Here is an 11,196-nt window from a genome sequence, read left to right as displayed (position 1 = left end):
ATCGGGTATTGAGGCAGCACATAGTTATGACCAAGTGGTTTAGGCGTTTAGGATGGCACCATTTAGGTTTTTGGCGTTGAAGTCTGAAGGCTCCTGATTTAAATCCATTCTCCATTTTGCCAGGTTTTAGCTGGATTTATTCTCGGTAGTCACAGATTATCTCAGCTGCACTTTGTAAATTGCCAACTAACCAGGCCCTTGCCAGTAAAGATTCTTAACAACTTTCTCTTCTAATATTGCAATATTTGTTTGTTTATTTACAGTGTCCTCCATATGTACAGTAGTCAGAGTAGTGCCAAATACTTTGACACTTAAAATGACATTTATACTATTACATAAAATTCCGAAAATTAGCACCACCTCCCCACCCCCCCCCCCCAAAAAAAAAAGTTATAACTTCTCATGTAGTGCTTGTCAGTGTATTTAACCTGTAATGTTCATTTTAAAACTGCAGGAAGTCGTTCATATTGTTAGGTTTATGCATCAGTCAATTCCAGCAGATTGCTTCGGCTGAACTTGCGTACCGACCATAGTGATATGTTTGTTATGGTGACTTGTTTATAGCAAGAGTTTTTTTCCACCTGTTCAGTTTTATTCCTTCGCGGCGTGTTTTCTTGGACTGCGACTGTCTTTTTGATTTAAATCTCTGAGCTCCAATTAACACAAACGACAGCGTTCGAAGTCCCTTTGAGCCCCAGGAATTTTCCGGCACCACGAATTCCTCTTCTTTTGCATGAAAGTGAATGACATAGAGACGATATATCATAAACAGAAGAGAAACTATGTTCTTGCCGATATAAAAAGTAAATTTCGAGTCTGTAAAGAAGTCGTATTTGATAACAAGGTAAAGTCGGAGAATTAGGAATGGGCCGTCTTGCATAAACATGGCGGCGATGATACCATATCGGTCTCCTTGGAGTTCAAGTTTTCTCATTTCCATATCAGCGTCTTCATCATTCAATCTATACATTTCTTTCCTTTGCTTGTCTCGTTTTTTAGCTTCAGCAGCCTTGCGGAGATATTTCCTGGACAAAGCAGCTTCAACTCCTAACTGCAAAAAAAAAAAAAAAAGAAAAGAAAAGAAAGGTTATGCACCAATAAACATCGAACAATCAGCGCCAGCAGAGGTCTTCATTTTAGTCAAAGAAACCAGGAATTGTTGTTTCCGCCTAAAGCGCGTTAATTTTATATAAGCAAAATAAAACAAGAAAAATCGGTTTTCGCACAGTTCAGTAGGGCCAAATTAGTGAGAATGAAATGGAATTCGGTAGTTTAAATTGTTTCATTTGGACCTTTGCCCTTGCTTTGTATGGAAAACAGGACAACGGTAAAAGGAAGTTCTCAAGAAAGACGTGGCGTGGACTTTTTTGTCCGTTTTGGCTTTTGAGGCCAGTTTAAACGTCCATCTTCTCATGTGCCGAAGCACAAAAACAACACTGCTGATTGGCTAAAAACCTTCAAGGATAATCATTCTACACTGAGACATTCAGTTTGTACTGTACTATTGTTGTTTACCTGGTTTGGAATTTCGTCGTCATCTTGATCCTCGTCCTGTTTTCCCATGGATGTTGTTACCAAAGTGAATTGCAGAAGACTCCATGTAAACACTCCCAGAGTGGCTACTGTTATCTCTTTATTGCGGGCCACCTAATATGAAACAGAAATAATCGGAAAACAATTTTTACTACCTGATTTTTTCACCTTGCAGTGATTCAGACGAGCATATTAAAAAAATCTTGAACAATAGTTTTTGTTTGTTTTTTGAAGTGAGTTTCAGACACGAGTGGAGAAACTTAATTTGTCGCTGCCGATGGCCGTTTAGGGCATTATGGAGTAATATGAACTAAATTAGGTTAAAAGTAAGCATGCCTTTCGAGAAATATAATTGGCTTTTGCAGAAGTTGTATTGCACAAAATCCTACCTGCTCATCTTCAAAGGCCTCAAATAATTCTAAAATATCAGCTGCAATCGCCACGTATTCAAGAAGAAGCATTGACAGCTGGTCACGTGTGATGGAACCACGAGGAAGCATCCAGCGGCCCAAGATAATGAACAACATCAGACCGATCTCACAAAACTTCTTCAGTTCTTCTTGACCTACGAGGAACTGTATAACAAATTGCAAACACATATTTTATGAGCAAAAAAGGACATCTCTTAGTCTATGAGGCAAATCATGATGTTGTATGTTGTACATGGTCTTCACTTGTGTAAGAACTCATTAGTAATAAATTGATGGTGTATTAGACGTATTAGTGTATTTAATAGCATTACTGGCGTCTAGTAATAGAAGGGGTATTGAATGGTCTTTGCGAGCATTTTTCTTTAATTTGCGAGCACGAGCATTGACAAAAGCCAGACTTGCGAGCAACGAGCACTTTTGAAAAAGCTACCCCTCGAAAAACCGAGCTTGTGATATGATATGCAACCACGAGCAAAAGAGCGCTCACTAAAATTTTGCGAGTATTCCGAGCAGAAGCCTGATTTTGCTAGTCTCCCTCGCAGCAGTTTTATAATTTTGCTGGCACTGCAAAATGAAAAGCGAAGTCACCTCGGCTCATGGATTAAAGAACGAGGAATACACCAGTTTTGGTGGCGAGTTGGTTGGTGGCGAGATTCCCTGGTGGCGAGGTGACCGGATACCCTGCAAAATGTTGATGGACCATTCATGACCCCTAATAGAAATTGTTCTGATAGACAGTTCGGAATTATGAAGGGTGTGACTTACCCCTCCCGCTATGTGTGTCTTTTTGTCCTCTGTTCCATTGTTAAGCCTACCCTCCAACAGTGTCCACTCAGCAGACCACGTGATGGGCAGAAGTGTACATAAGTAGAAGAAACAACTTGGCCAAAAGCTAAATGATAGTAAAATAAGTGTCACATAAAATACCTTAAAACAAGTGCCATAAAATACCTCAAATCAAGTGTCACAAAATATCTCAACAGGCCAGACTTTACTTGACTGGCCCCAGCAAAAAGGGCAAAAAAAAATTGGAACGGTTCAGCAAAAGACCAAATTTTGACTTATGCATTTTTACATGGACTCTTTATGAAAATGTTGCTGCAGTGTGAAAACTTGCTTTTTTTTAGCAAAGTAAAGGTGAATTCAAGATCAACAGACCAAAAATGCAGTTTAACGGTCAAAAAATCGCGTTTTGGGGGGAAAATTTGCAAATGACAGGAATAATCAACTTTTCGTTCTCTGATACCTCTTGTTTCTTGTCAGGTTATATCAACTAATGAGGTCTGTGCTATTTCTTTTAGAGATTATTCTAACATGATACTGCTAGCTCTCGAAGAAATCTATACTAATGAGGCTGAAACGATCTGTTTGAGTTTCGATTTTTACGCCGTAGCTCTGTATAGACCATCTTTTTGGAGCGGCGATTTAAATACTCGTCCTTTTCAATAGCGCTTAATGAATTTTTATTTTCCTTCCTATATTACTTGGCTTCACACTAGAGCTTGAAGTATAGTCTAAGTGCACTTGGAACCTACTTTGAGTGTGAAGGGGTAAAACGTACTAACTTGAACTTTTCTTGGTGACCATGGAAACTTTCGTAGTTCAAAGAAGCCGAAGTACGCCGCCAAGTATGGTCTACACCACACTTGAGAAGGCACTTGACCAATAGGAAATGGAAGCCAACTGAAAGCGCGCGCGTGCAGCGTTGTCACGATTCTGAAAAACAACTTGCCAGCTGAAATCAGAAGAAATTCAAAATGGACGGCTGTAGTTCGGAGGAGCAAGAGTCTTTTATGTAAGTTAACAAAGAAAGAAAAGAAAAGTCGATGCATATGGTTAAACTTATAATAAACTTATAATCCTGTTTTAACTTTCTTTTTTTCAGAGACGGCTTTAACCATCGGTTTTCATTTCTACCACAAAATAAGGTTCTTCAAAACCAGCCACACGTGCAGCCACTATTTCAACCTGGCCACTTTTTATTCTTCTTCTTCTTTCTTCTTCTTCGCGCCGACAAAATAAATAGGAAATTACAAAAAAACTATTCTCTTTTGCAAAGGCCTCATGATTTCACAAGCGTGCAATTATTATGTTTTCCTTACTTTTTATCTAATTACGTCAGTCTTTACAATGTTGTCTTTTTTGTCTGCGTAATGGAGCAAAGTTCTTTTCTTTGTTTTAGATCCTTCAAAATATTCATATATGCAGCTGAAATCGCCCGGAAAATTGACTTTACCTGGTACTGTTGAATTATCAGTCCAGCCACACTGAATTCAAGACTAATCATGTCTTGGTAAAGTTGTTGATCACAGAATACAAAAATAGGTCACCAAGGGTGACTGGTCTATGCCGTTGGCTGTGTCGTTCGCTTCGTGCCGGTTTGGTGGGTGTGTTCGGTTGCTTGGCTGGGGTCGGTGCAGTCATGCGGGAGGCCTCCGTTTGTCCGCAAGGGGCAGTCAACAGGGGTGCCTCTTTGTCTCATCACGTCTCTTTCTCACCGGGGCAGCCTTTGACTCAAACTAGGCTCTAAGGCGCGCAATCGCGTCAGATTGCTTGGCTCGGGCAGAGGGGCAGCGGAGTGTCCGGCCAACGCATTTTGATTTAGTCGCGTAACTTGATTACATCTTTTTTTTTGGTTGTTGCACTGTAAAGAAAATGGTCAATCGTGACTAAAAACGGGAAAGTCTATTTTTTAAAACAAAATGATGTGTAAACGCGAGTCGCCGTCGAAAATTTTTTCTCGGTCTTGCTTTTGCAGAGCAAATGCAACTGAACTGAAACGAGATATTTTACAAAAAGCTTACAAATGTCTTAACTGGAAAATATTGTCCTTTCAAGTGTGATAATCGTGACGAGAAAGAACTTTAATGCGTGGGAACACGTGTCGCCGATTGGCTGTTTTTATTGAAACTAATCATGCGTGTCCGTACGGAGTCCGTTCTTGCAGCTGATCATTTTTTCTACATTGCAGCGAACGATTATCGATCCCGAACCATTCCCTTGGGATTGCTAACAGCTTTTTTCATATAACAAGTCTCGCATGCGCAGCGCACGCAAGCATTAGACTCAAAAACGTTAGCAATGAATAAATGTGACCAAACGCCCGTTGAATGCACTTTTATATGACAAGGGCAAACTAGCGGCACACGATCCTGACTACACATGTAGATATGTAGTTTAGAGTTTCGACCTAGCTTGCTTGTGTTTTTCTTTTCTCTATCTCTCTTCTCTCCCAGTCCTATAAGCAAACACTACGAACTACAACAGACAATTAAACCTTGAATCGGTTATGAACAAGTCCAAATAATGAATAAACCTGCCGAAAGGTTCACACGTTACCCACACAAAGATGCGGTATATTTACCTGACTTTCAAATCTTGTTAACTAATTTTGAATTTTGAAGTTACATAAAAGTAAAAGTTTCAGTCACTTGATCTACACTGCGCTATGGTTTTAAATAACAACAAATTTTTCATACAAAATAAAACTAAAGCGGAGGAGTTGAAGAGTTTTGTGGCAGCGCGTATACAAGTCTGATTGTATACGGTGATGTTAGAAAATGTTGTGACTTGTTAATCCTCTGTAAGTGAAAATTAAGTAAAATTACATTCTTGAGGAACTGTTTGCATTACGATTAATCATACATGTATTCGATTTATTATGAGTCAGAGCCAAATTCGATCCTTTAACCCATTGTGCTTCAAATTTGCTTCAACTTACGCTCAAGACTGTAGTAACGTTGAATATCATAATAAGATAATTTAATACATCGTCAACTATTTTTCTTCTAATTACCAAAGTGTAGATGGTAAGTATGTAAATCACTGCCTGGTGAACAGAAAACACAAGGCGACAAAAAGGTTTGCGGCTGATATGAAAGTTAATGTACTCACTACTTGTATTCCACTCCTTTGCGAACAATTATCGTGTAGACTGACTCCAGAAACAGGCATCCCAATCCGGCACAGAAAGCCCAGAAAATCGTCTGGTCTGGTGTGAATTGCACAAGAAGCCACAAGGCCACAATACTGTGACCCGCAAATAGAAGTCGGGGCAAAATAGCCGCTATGTACTCAAGAACGGTCGCCATCGAAAACACCGCAAAACAGTTGAAGTTGCATACAATACATTGTATTTATGTGATGCATGCCTCCCGAGGGACACCCGTTCATTACGAGAGAAAAGATGGGTTTGCTAATTACTATTGGTGACTTTTGTCATTTAAAAGAGGGAGCTGGTAAAGTGTTAATTAACAGCGTAAGGAGCAATCAACAACACGTTTATCAACTAAGGGTTCAGACTTTAATTTGCATTCATCGGAGTTGAATTAAAAATGGATTGCAATGTAGACTTGCCTACAAGTCGAGCTCACAGAGCGCGAAGCGCGAGCATCGAGCGTGAACCACCAAACTGGAAACGAGAAGCGAACGACTTTTACAAAGTCTTCTTGCAATGGAAAACAAGCATTTACAGTATGCTTTTTCAAATGATTAGGAAAATGATTTTTCAAATGATAATCACATAAAACTGCTTTCATGGATAATCCCGCAAATGGGACGATTATGAATCTCTTTTAAAAGTAAGGCTTATTAAAATATAAATTAAGTGAATTATTATTAAAATGAAAAATTAAAAGACTTGTTTCTTTTGAACCAGAGATTTGTGAACAAGTGAACAGTTAAAAAGTTTGCCTAACTGTGCACGTGGTTCAATAAAGTATTAAAATTAACAACTGAAATGTAAACGACTCTTGTACAGAAAACAAGTTCGTTGCACACTCAGTTTTTCTTTCCTGTTTTTCATTTTCTTGATTCAAGTTTTTAAGAAAAAACTTAAAATTTTCTGAAGCCAAATATGAAAGTCAGGAATGAATACAACTCGTGACTCGCGTAGTTTGTTTTGGTGGTTATACAGTCCTTATTTCTTTACATATTTTAGCTTATGCGAATACAACACGAGAAGCAGTCACGTGATCTCAGAATGGAGGTCATGTCCAGTTACAAAGAAAGTTGTACTACAGAGCGACATTCCTTGAGTTCTCCATGTAACCGTTTATTGGGTCACCACGGCGCAAATTTGTTTTTCTAACAGCAATTTATTCTCGGAACATAGGAGCGACAAAAACTGCAAAGTCGAACTAGTACCAAACCCATTTATCGAAAGCTTTTCATATCAATCGCATGTTTGCCGTAAGCGTTAGTTTTTATATACAAGCCCCTCTCCCAACCCTAAAAAAAAATTAACTGTCAAGAGAATCTGTCCAAAAGGAGCAGACTCCAAGCAGACGTATTTTAAAAATATGTGATTTTGTATTTTATCTCGTATATCTTATTCTTACTAAAATATACAATCAGCTAATATAAGACACAACTATATTTCCTTCTTGTATGTTCTACGAGTTGTATTATTCCATTACTAATCTACCACTTATTAGTAGAAACTCAGCTGTGTTCTATTAGAAATCCGCGAATCTGATTGTCTACCATTGTTTTAAAGAGACAATTTTTCTTTATTTTTGGCTTAAAATTACACAAAATTGTAAGTTTTGGACTGCAACCCTTTAGAGTTACTACTAAAATAATTAGACCACTCGCCCTCTTTTTCTGTGAGTGATAGATTACTTAGGCTAGTAGTCTAATTGTTAAATATAATAATAACAATAATAAAAAAGTTATATTAACGCGTCCATTTTATAGAAATATGCTCAAAAGCGCTTTACAATACTCTAAATATTAGATGGCAAATAAAAAACTCAAACGTACATAGTAATTTAAGGTAAAAAATAAATAACGCTTAGAATTAAAAAAAACACACACACACACACATACACACTTGATAATTACATGATGACATGAAGGGCCCCATGGATGACCGCTTTATCTCTGATCACGCATCCTTTTTTTGCACACTTCTTCCAGACAAACCTAGCGTGACTGCTAAGAACATTGCCTACAGGCCTACGGAAAGCTGAAATCCGTCGATCTGGAATCTCTTGAGCGGGACTTACCCCTTCCTTGTTATGCAGTGATCCATCTTATAAGTGAGCACAGCTCCACTCAGAAGATTGGCGAGCTAGATACAACAGCACACTTTCCAGTCATTACAAAAATCGCGTGACTTCCATCATCAACCAGACAAGACGTGCGTTCTACACAAACTTTTATAAATATTGATGATAATAGCACAAATATTGTTGTACTTCTCGACAACTGTGTGGGAGAGCTAGAAAAAAGCCGTGTTTCTCAATAGTAAATTAAAAGTAATTCTTGAACATAATACAAGAAATATAAATGATAAGAACCGACGTTTCGGTGCATCTTGCGCCGCCATTATCAAGGTTACATAAAAGATGCACCAAAACGTCGGTTCTTATTTATTTCCAAATCGTTTCTTATAATTCTTAAACAGCAAGGTTTTCAATAACATGATAACAATAGTGTCAGATACGAGAAATTTCCGCGTTCCTTTTACCTGTTTATAATGAGTCGTGACTTGTTTTATTCCTCCCCCCCCCCCCCCCCCCCCCATGGAGTAGCAAGCCTCCCGATATAATAAACAAAACTCCTGGAACTGGCAATTTCACCAATAGATGTAAACAAGCCAAGTAAAAAATAACAACAGGGGATGGGATTTACCCAGGTGCAATGCAGCGTGTCACACGACCCTGTTAGGGCTGTAGGCCTAAAAACACGCACTCTCTTTCGGCGCTGACCGTCTGACGTACTCAATTGACTTTTTAAGCAAAATCTGAAACTATGCGTTAAGCAACACCTTGGAATTAAACCTTTTTTAGATTTTTACATTTTAGATTGTAAATTTAGTTAGGGGACCTATATAGGGATAACCTCATGGTCCTCCTTTTCAAATACCATTTGTATTTGAATAAAGTATTATTATTATAAAGTTTTAAGAGGCTTCTTGCGTAAATTCCTTCCTGCGGTGAACTACTCACCTTCTATGACGTCATTGTAACACAAAAGAATCGTATCGAAAACAAAACGAAATAAATATTATAATACCTTGGGTTGCTATGTCATAAACGTAATTTGTTGCATTTGACGCATTTTTTATGCAAATTTTAGTATCTTAAAGTTAAGCTGGTCGACAGATCATTGTCGCTTCTGTGCTTGTGTCTTGGTTTATTCTGCAGAATATCGTTAGCGGTAAGTTAATATCCATGCCTATTGTGATATTTTAACTGAAGGGTTATGTTGTTTCAAGCTTTAACCGGTTTTACAGTATTCGTGTTTGTGCAAAGACCTAGTACCTCGTTCGATATCTGCACTTATTAATTTCAATATATGATATTTCAAACATTTCAAAGACAGTTTTACAAAGCATATACTTTCTTCTCTACAGGTCTTCGCATTGCTCAAACCTCAGGAAATTTGTCTTAACCAAGAATTGGAAATTAATCGGCGACGATTGTGGTCGACCTTAACCGAGTTCAAGAATTAACGGTGTATCTTACAGTCTTCCAACACGAAATACCGAGAAGGAAATTAACATACACCCAACATAACATGCACAACAAAGGCCGCAGAATTGGTCCGAGGCCGTATTCTCCAGAAGATCCTTCGAAGTGCGTAAAGTTCTCGTTATTTTTCTTAAATGTTCTCTTCTGGTTAGCAGCAGTCTTAATCCTTGGGGTCGGTGTTTACATGATGCTCGAAAAGAAAGAAGCGTACCAGAGTTTAAGTGATTTGTCGTTTGATCCCGCAGTGCTGTTCGTAATCCTGGGTGCAGCATTGTTTATTATAACCTTCTTGGGCTGTCTTGGCGCACTGCGAGAGAACACATGCATGCTTTGCTTTTATGCGAGCATTGTAGGTTTTCTTCTGCTAGTCGAGTTGTCTTGCGGCGTACTGGGTTTTGTTTTCCGTGAAAAGGTGGAGGATGGTATCCGAGAGAAATTGGGCACAGCCATTGATCTGTACCGTGATCCTGATAAACCTGACTTACAACTGGTCATAGAAACCACACAAACTGAATTTAAATGTTGTGGAATCGACTCTTATGAAGATTGGCAATCGAACATTTATTTCAATTGCTCTTCACATGCTGCTGAAGCATGCGGTGTTCCTAAAACATGCTGCAAGACAGAAGAAGATAGAATAAACAGCCAGTGTGGGTTTGGAGTTGGAAGAATGGATTCCTTTGAGCGAGAGAAGAGGATTTATACCACAGGCTGCCTGACGACTGCTGTGGAGTGGTTCAAGAGCAATCTGATTACTATCGGCATCGTGTCGGTTAGCATACTGGTTCTGCAGATCATAACAATTTGGCTGGCTACTACGCTTCGTGGACAGGTGTCAGATATTAAAGATTCGTTTGGCAATCCGCCCAACAGGCGATAAACTGACAGGAAAATTTTCCAGTTCAATTTGCAAATATTTTCAGTTACATGTAATATTAATTTTTGATGTAACTTAAACATTATTTCCGTATGTAATCTTTGCTTTCTAGTCAAGAAATATAATGTAATATTTATAACTGTAAAATTTAGAACCTTTATGACAATGGACGGTACAGGATAAGGTGTGATCAACCTCGTTCCCAGGGTCTAGGGGTGGGGAGAGAGAGACCCTGGGAACGGGGTTGAGGTGTGATTGGCTCTGCTTTCCCAGATCGAGGAGAAGAAAAAGAATGACGGGGGAGGGTGGTGGGAGGCGCATGTTGCCAAGTTAATATAACCGTTTTAAGGGGCATGAACGCTCCAAACGTACTTATAATGCATATTGTGCTATGTTCGGTGCATAGCTATTGGAGGTTTAACTAACTGAACAAGGATCTGTAGTTCATCAGCTGATTGTAATGTTCGATATGTAATCAGTTGTACAATTTTGATATGTTTGCCACATGCTTTTTTAAAATTATGTACAGCTTTGCAGTATAATGATAATAATAAGAAAAGAAAAACAATTAGATGTAATTCAAGTGTTGCTGTTGTGTAAAAAATTAAATATATTTACACAATAATGGTCGTTTCGTCAAAACAAGTGAATAATGCAATTCGAATAGTGTATTTTTGCGAAATCGTATAAAAGACATCCGCCAAATATGAGTTTGTAAAGGAATGCAGCAAACCTATTTAGCAGCTAGAAATTGAAATAAAATACAATAAAAACGCCTTTCCTTGCTCCTTTTTCTCTATTATTTGTGTTTGCCTCCTTCTAGGCCGTTTTAAAGTGATTTCGTCGAGGTCTGTCTTCACAGTGTTTAAGGAAATAA

At 38.5% G+C, this 11,196-nt stretch overlaps 1 protein-coding gene and 1 pseudogene across 2 annotated transcripts; one reads left to right on the top strand and one right to left on the bottom strand.

The window, feature by feature from the left end:
- Nucleotides 1-419: 419 nt before the first annotated feature.
- Nucleotides 420-1,622, bottom strand: LOC144656095 (uncharacterized). The gene is made up of 2 exons (XM_078516321.1): nucleotides 1,516-1,622; nucleotides 420-1,051 (listed from the first exon to the last, which is right to left on the bottom strand). The coding sequence occupies exons 1-2, from the start codon at nucleotides 1,561-1,563 to the stop codon at nucleotides 545-547; spliced, it is 555 nt and encodes a 184-aa protein (XP_078372447.1). The 5' UTR covers nucleotides 1,564-1,622; the 3' UTR covers nucleotides 420-544.
- Nucleotides 1,623-8,983: 7,361 nt separating this feature from the next.
- LOC144656880 (tetraspanin-33 pseudogene) lies at nucleotides 8,984-11,096 on the top strand (annotated as a pseudogene). The gene is made up of 2 exons (XR_013571406.1): nucleotides 8,984-9,128; nucleotides 9,325-11,096. The product of XR_013571406.1 is annotated as a tetraspanin-33 pseudogene (transcript).
- Nucleotides 11,097-11,196: the final 100 nt, after the last annotated feature.

This window comes from Oculina patagonica, chromosome 6 (assembly GCF_052425735.1).
Source record: "Oculina patagonica isolate OP01 chromosome 6, crgOcupat, whole genome shotgun sequence".
Taxonomy (NCBI): domain Eukaryota; kingdom Metazoa; phylum Cnidaria; class Anthozoa; order Scleractinia; family Oculinidae; genus Oculina; species Oculina patagonica.
The sequence above is the reverse complement of the archived record's forward strand: the minus strand, read 5'-3'. Positions and strand labels throughout refer to the sequence as shown.

Bases quoted from the DNA above. Each gene is read 5' to 3' on its own strand.
- LOC144656095 (XM_078516321.1), bottom strand. From the start codon at position 1,563: ATGGGAAAACAGGACGAGGATCAAGATGACGACGAAATTCCAAACCAG. The intron at 1,052-1,515 runs GTAAACAACAAT...TTTTTTTTGCAG, and splicing joins ACGACGAAATTCCAAACCAG to TTAGGAGTTGAAGCTGCTTT.